The sequence below is a fragment of the Nerophis lumbriciformis genome, linkage group LG32 (assembly GCF_033978685.3).
Source record: "Nerophis lumbriciformis linkage group LG32, RoL_Nlum_v2.1, whole genome shotgun sequence".
NCBI lineage: Eukaryota > Metazoa > Chordata > Actinopteri > Syngnathiformes > Syngnathidae > Nerophis > Nerophis lumbriciformis.
Window position 1 is genome coordinate 23,883,976 of NC_084579.2, and position 21,557 is coordinate 23,905,532.

Sequence of the window (21,557 nt, forward strand, 5' to 3'; positions counted from 1 at the left end):
AGGGAGAGGGAGAGGGAGAGATACACACTTCAAATAAATAAATGACAGTTTCGCTTGTCTCATCTCTTTTTATTTACAAAGCACATTTTACATATACAAAGGACAAGACAATTAAAATGACAATTAGAAAGTATGTTTTAGTGCCAGCCCTTCTTTTTGACGATGTAGACTAGGGCCATGTTAACACATGAAATCACCACAGTTGACTGGCTAATACTACTAAGTCAAATTATTTGTTTGCTCAGCAAACCTGGCCAATAAAGCTGATTCTGAACCAAACCGAACACCGTGACCGCAAACCGTCATAAAATCAGATTGTGTGAACCGTTTCAGCCCAATAACGTATGGATAGGGATGCTTGACAGCAAACTGTGCAATCCGCCAGCATCCTCAGTCTGGCCATCAGAATATTTTGTATATGTTGACATCCCAAAAGACGTCAAAGATCCATACAAAATTTTAAATTACACCATGTATATATGTATTTATATATACTGTATATACTGTGTATATACTGTGTGTGTATATATATATATATATATATATATATATATATATATATATATATATATATATATATATATATATATATATATATATATATATATATATGTGTATATTTATTTGTATTTATTTTCTATTAAACATTTTTTGTATAGTTTTGTATATATATGAATTTGTCATTTTTATAGCCTAATGTGGCTCCTGAATCAAAAAGTTTGGAAACCCCTTGCTTTACAGCACTACAAAGGAGGTCACAAACTGGTGGCGTTCTCTTCCTAAACTATATAAAAATTCATAGTCCACCGTGGCAGCTTAGACTTTCAAAAAACCTGCCCAATGAATAGAAACAAGCATAACCTCAGATTTGAGGAGCATGATTTAAAAACTTTGCAGCATGTACACAATCACTGTGAGTGATCATTTATTAGAGATGGGATTTATGGCTCTTTGAAGGGAGCCGGATCTAGAGGAGCTGTTCCTTTAAAAGACTGGCTCGTCCCTATATTTATTTTTTCAAAAGCAAGTTTTCATTAAGGAAACAATCACTCATGGAAGGAAATAAGATACAAATTTGAGCAATAAATCAAGATGTATACATTACACCAATAAAACATCCATCCATTTTCTACCGCTTGTCCCTTTCGGGGTCGCTGGAGCCAATCTCAGCTGCATTCGGGCGGTAGGCGAGGTACACCCTGGACAAGTCGCCACCTCATCGCAGGGCCAACACAGATAGACAGACAACACTCACACTCACATTCACACACTCCGGCCAATTTAGTGTTGCCAATCAGCCTATCCCCAGGTGCATGTCTTTGGAGGTGGGAGGAAGCCGGAGTACCCGGAGGGAACCCACGCAGTCACGGGGAGAACATGCAAACTCCACTCAGAAAGATCCCGAGTGCAGGATCGAACCCAGGACCTTCATATTGTGAGGCAGACGCACTAACCCATCTTCCACCATGCTGCCCGAATAAAAACATATAGGATATATCCATCCATCCATTTTCTACCGCTTATTCCCTTCGGGGTCGCGGGTGGTGCTGGAGCCTATCTCAGCTACAATCGGGCGGAAGGCGGGGTACACCCTGGACAAGTCGCCACCTCATCGCAGGGCCAACACAGATAGACAGACAACACTCACACTCACATTCACACACTGCGGCCAATTTAGTGTTGCCAATCAGCCTATCCCCAGGTGCATGTCTTTGGAGGTGGGAGGAAGCCGGAGTACCCGGAGGGAACCCACGCAGTCACGGGGAGAACATGCAAACTCCACTCAGAAAGATCCCGAGTGCAGGATCGAACCCAGGACCTTCATATTGTGAGGCAGACGCACTAACCCATCTTCCACCATGCTGCCCCAATAAAAACATATAGGATATAATTATTTTTAATTTATTTTTATTATATTTGGATTTTGTTTCCATTGTAAACATTCCACAAGAAGGTTCCATTTTACCATTCTTTGACAGTAACGTCACTATGTCCACTTTACCTTGCATGTCATCAGCCCCGTGAAGTGTAACCAAATGCTACGTTTTCTTTGACTTTTGTTCACTTTTTCTTTTCCAGTTGCTAATATTTCTTTCTAATTCCAAGTACAGCGACTAAAAGGTTCAAGTAGGTTCAGGTGCCTAATATACTCCCCCCCCCTAATTTACCTGCCTACGTGAGTTCATGCGCATGATAGCGTTAACATGTATAGAGCCTTTTGGGACGACTCTAAATTGGTGATGTCATTACTCTTTTAATAAATAAAGCCAATGTAGCTGATTTTGATTCTGATCCTGAATTTGATTCTGAAAAGGCAGCATGGGCAATTTGCATAAAGAATGTCTCTCAAAAGTACTACAACGAATGACAAGTGCAAATCGCTTCTTATTGTTTAATTGAAAGACACGTTCAAAAGACTTGACTCGTTTGCGAACGTCACATCGCTATCATTTATCAATTCATTGTGCAGCGCGAATAGGCTCCAGCCCTCCTGAAAACTGGAGAAAGACAAGCGGTACCAAATGGATTGATGGATATTTGGTGTCAATGTCTACTACGCTGCTATTGTCTACAGGTGATTGGGTAATATGATACAACAAAGGCCTGCAACTGCCCATGAGAGCATTTGCAGGAAACAATAACCACAACACAGCAGGTGGATGGTTGTGTGTCCCTAATGTGTTTCCAGAGGTTGAGGTTGGACCTTTGTTTTCTTTGCATGCAGCAAACATTTGTTCTTACCTTGCGGCCGTCACTCGCGTGGCAGTTGACATTAAGCGGCGTGAGCAGGGCCATTAGCTTTTCCTCATTTCCACTCCTGCGAATGTACATACACACTCATTAGTGAGAGAGAGAGAGAGAGAGAGAGAGAGAGAGAGAGAGAGAGAGAGAGAGACGGAGCATCTGCCACCATAGAGGATTAATGCTGTTTCTCAGCGGGAGAGTGTAGATAGTCGTGTGGGGAATGGGGAGTGGGGAGTTGGGAGCATGGAGATAAGAAGCCCAAAAGGACTGACTGAAGGGAATACTTTTCATCAGCAGGCTGACATGATTTGTGTATGTTCTAACAAAGAAGACAAGGAAGGCTATAGAATAATTAAGATAATGTCCCTGTTTCTGATGGGTTTCCTGGTTTGTGGGTTTACTGCCCTGGCACTCCAGAGGGAAGTGTTGCCATGGCAGCCAACAACCCGGGTTCCTGAGTCAGCGGTCGAAAAATTAACTGTCAGACCAAAATAAGATGATTACGCTATTAACACATATTAATGCTTGATTTATCAAATATGTAAAACCATGTCTCACTCTTTCTGTTTACCTCCACCTTTCCAACCTTCGTCATCATCATCATCACTCTAGTGAAGTGAATTATATTTATATAGCGCTTTTTCTCTCGTGACTCAAAGCACTTTTACATAGTGAAACCCAATATCTAAGTTCCATTAAACCAATGTGGGTGGCACTGGGAGCAGGTGGGTAAAGTGTCTTGCCCAAGGACACAACGGCAGTGACTAGGATGGCGGAAGCGGGGATCGAACCTGGGAACCCTCAAGTTGCTGGCACGGCCACTCTACCAACCGAGCTATACCACTATCTAGGGCTGAAACGACGCGTCGACGTAGTCGACGTCATCGGTTACGTAAATACGTCGAGGACGTTTTTGTTTGTCGACGCGTCGCATATTTACGTCACACTACCGTCATGGTGGAGCGCAAAGCAGACGATGCGAGCGGTGTGAGCGAGGGGAAAAAAGCACGCCAAAAGTCGTCAAAAGTGTGGGAGTATTTCAATAAACGGCCTAAGAAGAAACGCTAGTTTTACTCCGCTACTTTTATCTATACTAATTTTTATCGATCTGTTAATGCACGCTTTGTTTGTTTTGGTCTGTCAGACAGACCTTCATAGTGCCTGCCTTACTGGTGACGTTTCACTTCGTTCCACCAATCAGATGCAGTCACTGGTGACGTTGGACCAATCAAACAGAGCCAGAGGTCACATGACCTGACTGGCTCCGAGCTAACTTCGGGTGTTACCATTTAGTGGTCAATTGTACGGAATATGCATTGTACTGTGCAATCTACTAATAAAAGTTCCAATCAATCAATCAAAAGTGTGAAGGAAAAAAGACCCTTTTTTATTTCAACCGTAAAGACTGACTGCACAGTTCCTGTCTTCACAATAAAAGTCCCGCTCCATCGCGCCTGCGCTTTCAAAATAAGAGTCTCCGAAAGCCAGCGCAAACAAGCTAGCAAGCTACGGAGTTTGCCGCCAATGTATTTCTTGTAAAGGGTATAAAAACGAATATGGAAGGTGGACAAATAAGATGCCAAATAACAACCACTTTCATGTGGTATTAGACAGAAAGGAGGAACTTTTTTTCTCCTCCATTTGAAAATGTGGACGTTACCAGCACTACTGTCTGATTACAATCAATGCAAGTCATCAGAATCAGGTAATACACCAACTTATATTCTTGTCTTCATGAAAGAAAGGAATCTATATGTTAAACATGCATGTATATTCATTAAAACACCTTTAACATGTAAACAAAAACGGCAAAATAAATAAATATAAATTATATACTGTATATATCAATGTATGTATATATATATATATATATATATATACATATATATATATATATATATATATATATATGTGTGTGTGTGTGTGTGTGTGTGTGTGTGGTTGTGTGTGTGTGTGTGTGTGTGTGTGTGTGTGTGTGTGTGTGTGTGTGTGTGTGTGTGTGTGTGTGTATATATATATATATATATATGATATGTGTGTGTATGTTACTCAGTACTTGAGTAGTTTTTTCACAACATACTTTTTACTTTTACTCAAGTAAATATTTGGGTGACTACTCCTTACTTTTACTTGAGTAATAAATCTCTAAAGTAACAGTACTCTTACTTGAGTACAATTTCTGGCTACTCTACCCACCTCTGCTAATAATGTTGTTGTATGCACACTGTGTCGAGCGGAAATGGCCTATCATAGCAGCACAACGGCAGCGTTCTTGCCATCACCATCAACTAGTCAATCGTCCGCGTGAGTATACGTTGTCATCATGACACAAAAACATGAATGTGTCATTTGTATCTGCGTTGTAAATTCATAAACTAAAGCACCGTTTCGCTCTGAGAGGAGCGTTTGGCGTGCCTGTTCAGTGTTTACAAAGACGCGCTCCTCTTTAACGCTAACGTTAATTAGTTGTGCAAATACCTTTTACAACATTAACAATTACGTATACTATGTACAAACGAACAATTAACTTTCACTTTAATCATACTATCATTGTTGTGTTATTAAGCAAAATAAGCAAAAGTTTTACTTTTGTTGAAATGTTTACACTGTTGTTACAGAATATTTCGTTTTGCACTTTTTTGTATTGGATGTTTATCTTTATTTTTGCACATTTTAGCAAATAAGCAATACTTTTACTTTTGTTGAAATGTTTACACTGTTGTTACAGAATATTTCTGTTTTGCACTTTTTTGAATTGGATGTTTATCTTTATTTTTGCACATTTTAAAGCAAAATAAGCAATACTTTTACTTTTGAAATGCTTATACTATTGCAGAATATTAAGATTTGCACTGGATGTTTACTTTTATATTTGCACATTAAAAGCAAATAAGCTACTTTTAATTTTGTTAAATGTTTACATTGTTACAGAATATTTTGTCATGTTGTTGTCAATGTTGACTGAGTGGCCATACTTTTTTTTTTGTAAATAAAAGCCATGCCTTTTGAAAAAACTGGCCTACATTTATTTTTTCATCTTCATTTTAAATAAAAAAAATAATCGGTAAAAGGAAAAATAATCTATAGATTAATCGAAAAAATAATCTTTTGATTAACCGATTAATCGAAAAAATAATCTATAGATTAATCGATAGAAAAATAATCGTTAGCTGCAGCCTTACCACTATCCCATTATCCAAACAGTTATACATCCATCCATCCATCTATCCATCCATCCATCTTCTTCCGCTTATCTGAGGTCGGGTCGCGGGGGCAGCAGCCTAAGCAGGGAAGCCCAGACTTCCCTCTCCCCAGCCACTTCGTCCAGCTCTTCCCAGGGGATCCCGAGGCATTCCCAGGCCAGCCGGGAGACATAGTCTTCCCAATGTGTCCTGGGTCTTCCCTGTGGCCTCCTACCGGTCGGACGTGCCCTAAACACCTCCCTAGGGAGGCGTTCGTGTGGCATCCTGACCAGATGCCCGAACCACCTCATCTTGCTCCTCTCGATGTGGAGGAGCAGCGGCTTTACTTTGAGCTCCTCCGGGATGGCAGAGCTTCTCACCCTATCTCTAAGGGAGAGCCCCGCCACCCGGCGGAGGAAACTCATTTCGGCCACTTGTACCCGTGATTTTGTCTTTTCGGTCATAACTGAAAGCTAATGACCATAGGTGAGGATGGGAACGTAGATCGACCGGTAAATTGAGAGCTTCGCCTTCCGGCTCAGCTCCTTCTTCACCACAACGGATCGATACAGCGTCCGCATTACTGAAGACGCCGCACCGATCCGCCAGTCGATCTCATGTTCCACTCTTACCCCACTCGTGAACAAGACTCCGAGGTAAATTAACTCCTCCACTTAGTTATACATCCAATCAATTAAATTATTGCGGTAATTTGATTTGACTTTGACTGTAATAGTAAATTGTACACCTGACAGTTACATGTATCAACATTCTTATCCAGCAAGTAATTCATGAAATGTGTGTTTTTGTGGTAATTTAAAGAAATATTGGTTGAACAAACAAGGTTATTTGTACGCTGGTATATAACAGCAGGGTTTACGCTTAGCTTTTTCACTATTAGCAATGATGCTACTAAATGACAAAAAAAAAGTAGAACATACATTTTTTTGTAGCATAGAAATATTTTGTAGCAATACGAAATGTCTCAATTTCATTATTAACACTCAAACAACATACACATGTTCACATATAAACACAATGCCATCATAAGGCCTACTACAATGCTCAATTAAACACAGAAAACATCCCTTAACTGTGCTAGCACTGTCGGTAACTCGAGTGTAGGGCTGGGGGATATGGATCAAAACTCATATCCCCATGTAGTTTAGGCCCATAAATAGAAATATCTGTTGACGATCCAGATCCCTTAAAAAATACTCCAGTGATAATTTCAATTTAAAATTAGATGAGTGGGACTGGTCCCCTGTGCTCGCGAGCAACCTGGTCGATGTTGCTTGGGATCGCTTCAAAACAGCATTCCTAAAGATACTAAATGACATGGCTCCCGTGAAAACAGTCAGGATCAAAGCCCGCTCTGAACCATGGATGAATCCGGACCTACTAGCTGCCATAAAAGACAGAGACAGAAAATACTCCGAATACCAAAAGTGTAAAACAGAAGTAGATAAACAACCCAATAATAACAACCTCAAATCACTCCTTTCAACTCTCAAAAAGCAATGCAATAAATTGAGAAATAAGTCAACTAACCTGACTAAATCCTTTAAAAAAAATTACATTAACGACAAAATAGAGGAAAACACAAATAAGCCACGTGAGCTCTGGAAAATTCTCAACAACCAGCTTCCCGGTTGCAGCCAAAAACTTAAAACCAGACTCACCAACATCAACATCAAGGAGGGTGACTCCCTCATTACAGACAAAATGGAGGTAGCAAGCAGACTTAACACCTTTTTCACCAGCATAGCCGCAACTCTTGTCAACAAGCTGTCCCACCACTCTGGTCGCTTTGGTGTAGAACACATTAAAGCCTTCTACAGAAAGCTAGGAGTATCCAACAATGATTTCAAATTAAAAATGGTCACAGCTGATGAGGTGCTTAAAAAATTGAGCGCGCTCCATCCAAACAAGGCCACCGGCCTTGACAATATCCCCTCCAGATTCCTCAGGGACTCTGCCTCCATCATTGCCCCAATCATCACGCACAAAATAAACCTCTCAATTTCACAAGGCCAAGTACCAAAAGATTTTAAGATAGCAAGAGTAACTCCCCTCTTTAAAAAAGGAAGCAAATTGGAACCTGGCAACTACCGACCTGTTTCTATTCTCAGTTCCATTTCGAAAGTAATGGAAAAAATAGTTTATGAACAGGTCGATGGTTACCTTGCCACCAATAAACTCATGTACAAATTCCAATCCGGCTTCAGAACTAACCACTCCACTGACACATGCCTTCTCTATCTGACCGACCACATCAAACATGAGGTGGACGCGGGCAAATACTGCGGCATGGTCATGCTGGATCTTCAGAAGGCCTTTGACACCGTTAACCACGCTATACTGTTGGATAAGCTCAGAGCAATCGGATTTGACAAAACCTCATTGAACTGGATGCAATCTTACTTGGAGGGGAGGGAACAGGTGGTAGAGGTGAACAGCACTGTGCCCCCCCCACCCCCAGTGAGCTGTGGAGTCCCCCAAGGCAGTATATTGGGGCCTTTACTGTTCCTAGTATACATAAACGACTTGTCATCAGCATGTGACTGTGAATTGTTCTTGTTTGCGGATGACTCGGCCCTGCTGGTATCAGACAGGGACAAGTCACAGGTGGAGAAAATCCTCAGTGCTGAACTCTGTAGAACTTGCACCTGGCTCGCTGACAACAAGCTATCCATACACTTGGGTAAAACAGAATCCATCCTGTTTGGGTCCCACATAAACCTTAAGAAAGTCAATGACTTCACTATAAAAGTGGGTGACATTGTTATCATCAGGAAGGATGAGGTCACCTACCTAGGTTCCATTCTAGAGGCTAATCGTTCCTGTGATAAAATGGCAACCAAGGTAATCAAAAAGGTCAACCAACAAACGAGATTTCTCTATAGAATCTCCTCTCTGGTCAACAAAAGCACCATGAAGATTCTGGCGGGAACTCTCGTTCAACCCTTTTTCGATTACGCATGCACCTCCTGGTACCCTAGCACCTCCAAAACCCTCAAATCTAGACTCCAAACATCCCAGAACAAGCTAATCAGATTAGTTCTAGACCTCCACCCTAGATCCCAACTCACTCCTACCCACTTCTCCAAAGTGGGCTGGCTCAGGGTGGAGGACAGAGTAAAACAACTTGCACTGAGCCTAGTCTATAAAATCCGCTACACCGCCCTGATACCGAAGTACATGTCAAACTACTTCCTTAATGTAAATGACCGCCATAACCACAACACCAGGGGGAGCTCTACTAACCACGTTAAACCCAGATTCCGATCTAACAAAGGTCTTAACTCATTCTCTTTCTATGCCACATCAATGTGGAATGCGCTCCCAACAGGTATAAAAGAAAGGGCACCTCTATCCTCCTTCAAAACCGCAATAAAAGTACACCTCCAGGCAACTTCAACCCTAAACTAACACCCTCCCCGGATTGTTGTTAATAATCAAATGTAAACAATCAAATGCAGATATTTTTCGGGTGTTACCATTTAGTGGTCAATTGTACGGAATATGTACTTCACTGTGCAACCTACTAATAAAAGTCTCAATCAATCAATCAAAAACGTAACGAAAAATCTTTCGCCATGCATTGATTTTAAATTTTCGGGACTGATGGGGAGCCCAAATATACAAACCCCGTTTCCATATGAGTTGGGAAATTGTGTTAGTTGTAAATATAAACGTAATACAATGATTTGCAAATCATTTTCAACCCATATTTAGTTGAATATGCTACAAAGACAACATATTTGATGTTAAAACTGATAAACCTTTTTTTTTTTTGCAAATAATCATTAACTTTAGAATTTGATGCCAGCAACACGTGACAAAGAAGTTGGGAAAGGTGGCAATAAATACTGATAAAGTTGAGGAATGCTTATCAAACACTTATTTGGAACATCCCACAGGTGAACAGGCAAATTGGGAACAGGTGGGTGCCATGATTGGGTATAAAAGTAGATTCCATGAAATGCTCAGTCATTCACAAACAAGTATGGGGCGAGGGTCACCACTTTGTCAACAAATGCGTGAGCAAATTGTTGAACAGTTTAAGAAAAACCTTTCTCAACCAGCTATTGCAAGGAATTTAGGGATTTCACCATATACGGTCCGTAATATCATCAAAGGGTTCAGAGAATCTGGAGAAATCACTGCAGGTAAGCAGCTAAGCCCGTGACCTTCGATCCCTCAGGCTGTACTGCATCAACAAGGGACATCAGTGTGTAAATGATATCACCACATGGGCTCAGGAACACTTCAGAAACCCACTGTCAGTAACTGCAGTTGGTCGCTACATCTGTAAGTGCAAGTTAAAACTCTCCTATGCAAGGCAAAAACCGTTTATCAACAACACCCAGAAACGCTGTGGGCTTCGCTGGGCCTGAGCTCATCTAAGATGGACTGATACAAAGTGGAAAAGTGTTCTGTGGTCTGACGAGTCCACATTTCAAATTGTTTTTGGAAACTGTGGACGTCGTGTCCTCCGGACCAAAGAGGAAAAGAACCATCCGGACTGTTATAGGCGCAAAGTTGAAAAGCCAGCATCTGTGATGGTATGGGGGTGTATTAGTGCCTAAGACATGGGTAACTTACACATCTGTGAAGGCGCCATTATTGCTGAAAGGTACATACAGGTTTTGGAGCAACATATGTTGCCATCCAAGCAACGTTACCATGGACGCCCCTGCTTATTTCAGCAAGACAATGCCAAGCCACGTGTTACATCAACGTGGCTTCAGAGTAAAAGACTGCGGGTACTAGACTGGCCTGCCTGTAGTCCAGACCTGTCTCCCATTGAAAATGTGTGCCGCGTTATGAAGCCTAAAATACCACAACGGAGACCCCCGGACTGTTGAACAACTTAAGCTGTACATCAAGCAAGAATGGAAAAGAATTCCACCTGAGAAGCTTAAAAATGTGTCTCCTCAGTTCCCAAACGTTTACTGAGTGTTGTTAAAAGGAAAGGCCATGTAACACAGTGGTGAACATGCCCTTTCCCAACTACTTTGGCACGTGTTGCAGCCATGAAATTCTAAGTTAGTCTAAGTTACTTTACCGAAAAAGTAATTGAATTACTACAAACAGAATATTCTTTAATAAATATAATTAATTTCTAAGTAAATTAATGAATGTGTAACTTAAAAATAAATTTAAAAAAACTTCAAATCGCTGGCTTCTGCAGTTGAGAGACGTTTCATATTAGAGCAGTCAATTGAAGTGTAGCGTCAGCACCTAGACAGAGGAGCATTAGCTCAGTTGTGTTTGTCAGCGTAACAGCGGCAGTTTGTTGGCAGTTCTGGCAGCTCTGTTGAATGTTTTCACAGGATTTTGTTAGCAATAGTTAATAAAGAGATTGAATGTGCGTCCATGGCTGTCATATCTTTTGGTCCACAAAGGGGGTATTGTTTGGGTTGCAAGCTGAAGCTTGTTACTTCAATCATTGATTGTTTCCCTTGTAGATAATAGTAGAGTGTATGTGTGTGTTCGTTTGTTATCTGCTGTGTATGATGTTGCCTTTCTATCTATCTATCCATTATCTAACGCTTGTCCATCTCGGGATCGCGGAACTGCTGTTTTGATATCAAATTAATTTTTGTGATTAGTGCTGGTAGTTGCTTTAATTAGCAAAAAATGCATTTCCTGCATTGAACTTGCTGTGGTTCTGACACTGTCGTGTTTACATAAAACCACATCAAAAGTAGCATGTTACGTTACATCAGAACACTGACTATCATACATATATGGTATCAATGATTCCTCCACAATAAGCTGATTTTTAGCCAAAGCTTGTTTGTTGTTGCGGTCTTGTTCACCTGGTAAAGTACTTGTATTTCCTGCACTGTAGGCTTTGGTTTAATTTGTTTGTTGTGCTGCTGCCGTTTTTAAACATGCCTGTTGCCAGAAAACCAAAGTGCTGACATCACTTTTCTTTTCTTTGGAACAAATGTCTTGCTGTCGTTAGCATTAGCCATGTTTTACTAGGTGTGCTGCTAAGGAAGTATGCAAGAGGAGAGAATTTTTTTTTTAAATTGTTTTTATATCGATAAAATCGTTATATCCCCCAAGCCTACCAAAATCCTAAACAAAGGAGTCTGATGCAGCAAGTCCTCCATCATCATCTCCTTCACCACAAACCTGGATTCCGCCTGCTGCATCTACACCCTCCAGAGATGCTTCACTGTCTTTCTCTCCACCATCACCATCACAATCACCTGCTTGACCATCTGAGAGCTTGGTAAAATGATTCCCCTTACTGTGGACATGGTGCGATCAAGGATTCCGTCAACAAAAAAAACATTGCGTCCCTCTCCCTCTTCCTATTCAATTAAATTAAATTAGTCAAAACTCTCCGAGTTTGGCCCTCGCCAGCTGTGCCCGTAACTGTTATTCCCAATAATGTCAATGCTGTTGTCTAGCATGCTAAGGGCCTCTGCGCTGATCAACATCACATCAACCAGAGGCCCAAAAAAGAAGTGCTCTCTTCTAAAACAGTAACTACTATCCAAGCACATATATTAGTTAAAAGACGGACATATTAACTGATCAGAGAAATGTGATTCACATTCTTTGAAGATCACAATGACAAGTGCAAGTACCTAATCTCAAACACGCAAGACCTAATGTCAGACCTTTGGGTAAAAAATATTTTTTAATTAATAATTTTATTCCCGCTTACAATCACAATGTTATGTTTTTAACTGAGACATGTCGCCACAAAAACACAGCAAATGCAGTTATGATCGAAACTACTCCACCTCACTTCAACTATGGGTTTGAGACATAAAACCAAAAGGAATGGGGGCATTTGTGCCATATTCAGGGAGAATATTCACAGCCATAAATTGTCATTTGGCGTTTTTTCATCATTTGATTATGTGTCATTCAAAATGGAGATAAAACAATCATCCAAACTCAATATCCCTTTTAATAAGGGTGTAACCGTACACAAAAATGTCGGTTCGGTACCTACCTCGGTTTAGAGGTCACGGTTCGGTTCATTTTCGGTACAGTAAGAAAACAACAAAATATACATTTTCTGGTTATTTATTTACCAACATTGGCAAACAATGGCTTTATCCTTTTAACATTGCTTTAAAATAGCTCTGTGTGTGATGGATGTGAGCCACCACTAGGCTGATCAGTGCAACAAAAGGCAGTCATGAATGCTAAGCATAACAACATACATATACACACAGGGTCGATTGCCAGGGTTAATGCAGTCAACATATATAAAATAAAAACTAAATAAAATGAGGCTCAGAATTGGTTTCTTAACAAAACCTTTCTACATATAAAGTGCAACATTTCCACATATAAAGTGCAACATTAAACTGCTTCAAGTTGTTGCTCAGATTAAATAAAATGACAAAACTTTTCTTCTACATACAAAAAGTGCAACATTAAACAGTTTCAAGTCAACTCAGCCTCAGATTAACTTTTCTTTCCCCCCCCCCAGCCTTTAACCCTGGTGACTTTCACTCAATTGTCATGTTTTTTTGCCAGAAAAATCAGTTCATCCACATTGTCTGCAGAAAGAGCAGACCTGCTTGCAGTTACAATGTCTCCAGCTGTGGAAAATACCTTTTCGCTGGGCACGGAGGTAGCAGGTATGGCGAGGTAGTGCCTGGCTAACTTGGCAGTACGAAGATACAGTATATGGGCTCATTGTTCTTCCACCATAGAAGTTGGTCAAAATCTAGTTTTTAATGCAATATGGTCTTAAATCTGCTGCTATAAAAACACCAACGGCATTTGTTATTGCTTTAACCCTGCCTGACTCGCCAAGGAGAGGCTGCTTGAATGCGGTGTTTGCACGACGCTCGTCTTTATCTTCGTTGAAGCGATGTTATCCATTGTTGTATCGCACCGCGAAGCCAAAATGTTCCCAAACGGGAGATCTTTACGAGGCAGGAGGGCCTTCCAGCTCTGGCTTTTTGCATTTTGTTGTAGACCGGTCATTGCTAGCATGCCGTGTGTTGTGCCATGGTGTGCATTGTTTACACAACGTGCGGTGCGCTACTTAATATGTCCGTGTGGAAACTCGTTCGGTGCACCTCTGTTCCGAACCGAACCCCCCGTACCAAAACGGTTCAATACGAATACACGTACCGTTACACCCCTACTTTTTAGAAACCACCACAACATTTTAATGCATTTATTGATGATTTTACGAATTACTTTAATTTATGTGCACTAATTTTGACTGTTAAGTCATCACAGGGGACCTACATTTGCATGTGGATGTAGCCAAAGGTATACTAAAGAACTCAGTGCTTTCCTTGAAATGTTTTGTTTAACTCAGCATGTAAACGGGCCCACCCACAGCGGATATGACACTCTTAATCTGATCATTACTAAATGTCTTGCTATCTCAAACGTAAATGTTATCGATGCTGCTTTATCATATCATTTTTGTGTTTTTCTTCAACTTGTCTGTTAAACCCAAACCGGCAGTTAGGTCTGTGGTTGTTCGGGGAAGACTCATTGATAACAGTATACGGACACAGTTTGTGAAAATTATACGGTTCAAAAACACCCTGTAGTCTAATGTCGATGACCTGTCAAGTGCTGTAAATATTATATATACCATTGCTACTGTCAAGGTTAGAATGATTAAAAGTAGGCAAAAAGCACCAATCGCGCCATGAAGAAATTAAAGATAGTGTGCTGCAGAGCCAAATGGCATACTTGCCAACCCTCCTGAATTTTCCGGGAGACTCCCGAAATTCAGCGCCTCTCCCGAAAACCTCCCGGGACAAATATTCTCCCGAAAATCTCCCGATTTACAGCCGGAGCTGGAGGTCACGCCCCCTCCAGCTCCATGCAAACCTGAGTGAGGACAGCCTCTTTTCACGTCCGCTTTCCCACAATATAAAAAGCGTGCCTGCCCAATCACGTTATAACATCTACGGCTTTTAGAGAGTGCAGTGCACAACTGAGCACACAACAAGGAGACGAAGCAGAAGAACGAAGAAGATACAGCCATGGCGACACCAACGACGAGTAAGATGAAGAAATACGCTTGTAAGTTCTAAGCCGCAGCTGCGATTGGACCTGGATAGCCTCCGGGAAGAAGTAGGATTGACCGGTTTTGGGCCATGCAAGGAAGAGATGGAAGATTCCAGAGTAATAAATGAACACTGAAATTCAAGTATTTATTTTATTTATATGTATATATATATAATAAAATAAATATATATATATATATAGCTAGAATTCACTTAAAGTCAAGTATTTCTTATATATATATATATATCAGTGACGTGCGGTGAGGTTGATGGCTGGTGAGGCACTGACTTCATCACAGTCAGATTTACAAACATATGAACCCTAAAGAGTATCTTATTCACCATTTGATTGGCAGCAGTTAACGGGTTATGTTTAAAAGCTCATACCAGCATTCTTCCCTGCTTGGCACTCAGCATCAAGGGTTGGAATTGGGGGTTAAATCACCAAAAATTATTCTCAGGCGCGGCGCCGCTGCTGCCCACTGCTCCCCTCACCTCCCAGGGGGTGATCAAGGGGATGGGTCAAATGCAGAGGACAAATTTCATTACACCTAGTGTGAGTGTGACAATCATTGGTACTGTAACTTAACTTTAACTTTACACATACAAACTGTAGCACACAAAAAAGCACATTTAATAAAAAAAAAACGTTATTATGGTCTTACCTTTACTTAGAAATTAAGTCCATGCGCCGCAACTAAAGCCCTCACTTAAACTTTCCACGTGCAAGATTGAATCTATTTAAAAAAATGTAACCGAGGGTTTATAAATGTCGCCTATACTGTATGAAACTACAAAATAACAAACACGGAAGCTCCAGTTTACACGAGGACCACTTTATTTACCTTCTTTCAAAAACCTCTGCAACGTGACATCACTTCCGCTCTTAGCGCCTTCAAAATAAGAGCTCAAGGCATATACTGTATAACAGCGCATAACAGGAACTTAACATCACAAAGAGGAAAGCCCATGAAAATAGGTTACAAAAGTTATTTAATAAGAAGCCAAAAAGTGCAAAAACAATAATGTTCGTGTTGGAGGAGTTGTGAATTAGGTACACCTGCAGTCTGCAGGTGTATCTAATGTTGTGTCCCTGCAGTCATTCACAACTCCTCCAACACCAACATTATTGTTTTTGCACTTTTTGGTTTTTTATGAAATAATTTTTTTAAATAGATTCAATCTTGCACGTGGAAAGTTTAAGTGTGGGCTTTAGTTGATATAACAATTCTACTGCGGGGGTGCAGGAGGCGAGCCTCAGCCAGGGCGTCTTTTGCAGCCATTTTATGATCGCTCAGCACAAGAAATACTTTACACACATACAGTTGTTGACAAAATACACTGTACATTATATACCTCAGCTAACTAAACTATGGAAATGTATAATATAGTTCATATAGCAATACGGTCTCACTGCACAGCAGACCAGCAGTTAGCCGAGTCATTGCGCAATCCATGTTGCGGCACTGAGTGACGTGCCTCAACTGGCTGCTGTTCACCGCACCGTCTCTTCTCAGTATTTGAACGACAAATGTGAAAATTCAGCGATTTTGAATAAAAATAATCTAAAACTGGTGAAGTTAAATGGAAAATAACTTTATAGTATAATCACATATAACAATTTAATTTTTTTTTTTTCTTTTTACATGTTTTTTCTTTCCATGATGGCAGGTGAGGCCCTGCCTCACCTGCCTCTAGTGACTGCACGTCACTGATATATATATATATATATATATATATATATATATATATATATATATATATATATATATATATATATATATATATATATGAAATACTTGACTTGGTGAATTCTAGCTGTAAATATACTCCTCCCCTCTTATCCACGCCCCCGCCCCCAGCCACGCCCCCGCCTCACCCCCCGACCACGCCCCCCACCTCCCAAAATCGGAGGTCTCAAGGTTGGCAAGTATGCCAAATGGAAATGCCGCATTTCAAAGCTCCAAACTCATAAGATTTACAAAGAAAAGTTAAATGTGTTCAACCAGACTTTGCGTAGAACAAGGGAAAATATTCCTCTAAAGTCATCTCATGTCTGGTTAGCAGATTAACAAACCCTCCTGTTTCACTTCCAATAGAACTCATTTCTACATCAAAGTACAATGAGTTTGCAATATTATTTCATGCTAAAGTTCAAGGCATTAAAAAATGCTATAAATACTGGAAAACAAATAGCTACTCTGCAGGCAGCAAGACAACTAGAGCTAGCACATTTCACTGATGTCAATGACAAAACAGTTGAAGAAATCATTCACAGTCTACTTTAAGTCCATCAACATGCTGCCTTGATGAGTTACCCAATAGATTTCTAAACTCTGTGCTGAGCAGTTTGTTAACACTCATCTAGTTAACATCTCACTTCAGACTGGAACATTTCCAAATGCCTTAAAACTGTTGTCATTAAGCCACTCCTAAAAAAAAGAGTAATCTTGATGCCACAGTACTGAACAAATATCGGTTAAAATCAAACCTGCCATTTTTTGGCAGCTCAACCAACAGGTTAGTGACTTTCTCCTGCATAACAATGTGTTTAATACTTTCCAATGAAGTTTTACGCCCCACCACAGCACTGAAGCAGCACTGATCAAGGTGACAAATTATATTCGCCTGAACACAAACAGGAAAAGTCTCAGTCTTGGTTCTGCTGGACCTGAGCGCTGCCTTTGACATGGTTGACCATATTATCTTATTATTGAGGTTAGAAAACCGGGTGAAAGCGGGTTTTGCTCTTAACTGGTTCAAGTCCTATCTTGATCACAGGAAATACTTTGTTGGAGTTGTTAACTGTGTCTCTGACCAAATGGCTATGACCTTTGCGGTTCCTCAGGGCTCAGTTCTGGGACCCCTATTGTTCAACTTGTACATGCTGCCACTAGGCCAGCTAATACACAGCTTTAGTGTGTCCTACCACAACTATGCAGATGACACTCAGATCTTCGTGCCACTGACGGCAGGTGAATGTCGGTCTGTTGATTCACTTTGTTGCTGCATCGTACAGATCAGTGTGTGGATGCAAAACAATTTTCTTCAGCTGAACTCAGACAAATCTAAAATCATTGTCTTTGGCCCACAGAAGGAAAGAAAAACTATTATTAGTTACTTTGAGACTCTCTCCCTGAAACCTGATAATCAGGTTAAAGATCTGGGAGTAATAATGGACTCAGACTTGAACTTTAACAGCCACAATAACATCAGCAGTTTTTTTTACCACCAAAAAAACTATGCGAAAATCATAGGAATAATGTGTAAGTCAAACTTAGAAAGACAAATCCATGCCTTAAGCAGGTTAAACTACTTTAATGGCCTTCTCACTGGGCTCTCTAAACAAGCTGTAAAGCAGATGCAGTATATTCAAAATGCTGCTGCTCGAGTCCTGACTAGGACCAGGAAATATGACCATATTAGTCCAGTGCTCAAGTCACTGCACTGGCTTCCTGATGCTCAGAAAATAGACTTTAAAACAGCTCTCTTTGAGTACAAAACTTGTCATGGTCTTGCGCCAAAGTACATCTCTGACATGTTAGAACCATATGAACCATCACGAGCGCTGAGAACCTCAGGGAGTGGTCTCCTGCTGGTGCCCGGAGTCAGGACGGAACATGGTTGAGGCTGTGTTTCAGTTTTATGCTCCTAAAATCAGGAATAGTCTTCCTGAAGTTGTGAGACAGGCCTCAACGTTGACAATGTTCAAATCTAAGCTGAACACAATTGTATTTAATTGTGCATATGAGAGCTGATAGTATTTTATCTACACTATTTGATTTCAAATTGATTTTTTTAAATTTTCTATGATGATTGTATTTTCTGATTTTAATTTGAATTGATTAGTTTTATGATTATTTTATTTTTAATGTTGTCTTCTAATTTTCTGTAAAGCACATTGAATTGCCTTATGTACAAATTGTGCTCTATAAATAAACTTGCCATGCCTTGCCTTGCCTGCCTGATTTAATCCTTTGAACAACAATAAATCCATGTCTATATCTTGCATTTTATTTTGGTAACTTAAAATTATTATTGGCCGTAATATTCAATTAAGTTCCTTCATGCATGTATTAGTAAACCATAAAAAAGACATAAAACATCAATGCAAAGAACAAACAACAAAGAATACATTTCATAGCAGACGGATGACAAAAAGGGAAAAGGTGCAGGGATGGTTGAAAAGAGGAAGCAATACAAATAATCTATGGAGGAAGGGAGGATGCAACAACGATGAAGGGATGTGAAGGCGGCAAAGAATCAAATGGAGGAGAGACATGCATGGATGCCACAAAGTTAGAGGAAGATGCATGAGGTAGCGGCGAGGAGGAAAGAAAACAAAAGAGCATCTGGTACTCACCTTGCTGCCTCCAGCAGCTCATCCTTCTTGTATTCACCTAGATGGTTACAGAAGATCATGGTGTCAGTCTAACACAAATGTCTAACATAAATGCATGTGATTACACCAAAAAGTACACACACACACAAACAAACAGAAAAAAATTATCTCTCAATCTCCCCCTCGCTTTCTCCCACTTCCACATTCCCACTCAGTGCGCACCCCTCTGGCTTCGGTTGCTGTGACGATGTGTTGCCGGCAGCGACCACAGCGCGTTCATTGTTCAGACGACTGACAGACGCTCTGCCTCTATCAGTCTGTGCGTACGTCCATCTCTTTCGTCCAACTTGGTCGTTCATATCGGTCCTCGATCGCCCCCGTTACCTCTTTTGCACGCGCCATGTCCAGGTCTTTTGTCTTATACATCCCCCACCCGTGGGCGCTGGAGGCGCTGTTACCGTCAGAAAACACAACAGAGATAAACAAACCCATCCCCCTACCTCCCTTGCCGTCTCTCTCGAGCTCGCTCTCCCTCCCTCTCTTAGCTATGCACCCCCCTTCTCCGCTCTGACAGTCATAACATAATGCACATCCCATTTGTGATTTCTGCATGACAGTCTGCAGCTTTACTTGTGAACCCAACTTTTTCAACCAGCACATGATGCATTGTCAGCAATTATAAAGGGATTGTTACGATCAGTCTTGGGAGGATTCACCAGATTGCATCTTGAAGCGCTAGGAAACTACACTTATTTTCTGATGGCAACAGGCACACTGATATTTTTTTAATACATTTTTTGTACTCTGGAACACCTAAAAAAAAGTCTCAATCCACGTTTAAAATAAAGCTCTTTCCATATGAAAACACCATACAACAGGTAGTTCTCCAACCCAAAGCCGTAAGACGATAACCAATTGGTAACGTGAAGAAAGTAATGTCTGGAAAAGGCACAATGAACACAATCAATAAACATAAGTAACACTATTCAATACAGTCTTATCAAAAAAATATAACAAAGCAAAACAAAAATCAGCTTAAGTTGGAAAATTATGGAGTGTTGTGTTAGTAAGCAGGCTAATTTCTGGTTCTGGTTTAGAGAGGCAATGCTTCCATTGCAGTCTTCCCTCAACCTTTATTTTACTCCGGCTTAAAGTTTTGCAAAACCAACTTTTTTTTTTACCTATTGGTACTTGTTTCTGTGTATTTGGGATCTGCATAAGTCCCGAAAAATGCGTCCCTCACGAAAAACCATGGAGGCAATCTTGCCTTCATACTTCCTCCAAACGAGCCGTTTGGAATTGTGACGTTTTACTATTGGTGACGTCGGCGGATATCGGCATACATGATAGAGGTTTCCTTATTTTTCTCTATTTCTTTTGTGGGGCAGACTCGCTTATACATGCACATGTATCCTCTGTTGTTTTCATTCCGTTTCGAGTACAAAAAAGCATATAGTTCTAACTTATACGTATCTGTCAGTAGACTCAATATTGAAGCGCTAAAAACTACAACATGGTTGACGGAGTAGAGACTAGGCCTGGGCTAACAATATATTGACCAACAAATTATTGCTGATAAACGATATTACTGCCATGATTTAAAAGAGACCAAATTAACCATTAATTTAACAATACTACATAAAAATAATAATAATGATATTTATATATAGGTAGACAATATATAGATAGGTTATACTTGTATATCGCTTTTCTACCTACAAGGTACTCAAAGCGCTTTGACAGTATTTCCACATTCACCCATTCACACACACATTCACACACTGATAGCGGGAGCTGCCATGCAAGGCGCTAACCAGCAGCCATCAGGAGCAAGGGTGAAGTGTCTTGCCCAAGGACACAACGGACGTGACTAGGATGGTAGAAGGTGGGGATTGAAAAATAATGCATGTATATCCTTTCAAAATGCAATAAACGTGTATTTCTTGTGTGTTGTGATTTAAATGAAAATGTTTAAATCTCAAAGTTAAATAAAACAAACAAATGACAATAAAATATACTTTGTCTTTTAGCAAAATTTTGCACTTGGATAAAAATGACAACAAAAAGCAATATAATATCTTGAGGAGATTGGGGGTGGGCTCAATTATACACAAACATAACAATAAATAAAATAGCTAAATAAAGTATTAAACAAAGTTGCAGTTCAATATTGAACATGTAGGCAGAGGCAGAGTTGTACATTACTTAATTGACAATCAAGTTAGGACGTTTTAAACAAAAGTGCAGAGTAACAATATACTACAG

The 21,557-nt window shown here is 40.3% G+C and overlaps 1 protein-coding gene across 1 annotated transcript in view; it reads right to left on the reverse strand.

The window, feature by feature from the left end:
- The window catches only part of LOC133574480 (poly [ADP-ribose] polymerase tankyrase-1-like), a 309,074-nt gene that overhangs the window by 137,968 nt on the left and 149,549 nt on the right, over positions 1-21,557 (reverse strand). Inside the window, exons 5-6 of the mRNA XM_061926639.2 lie at positions 19,314-19,350; positions 2,743-2,818 (exon numbers count right to left, since the gene is read on the reverse strand). Coding sequence (XP_061782623.1) covers positions 2,743-2,818; positions 19,314-19,350 — 113 coding nt within the window. The remainder of the gene's footprint in view (positions 1-2,742; positions 2,819-19,313; positions 19,351-21,557) is intronic.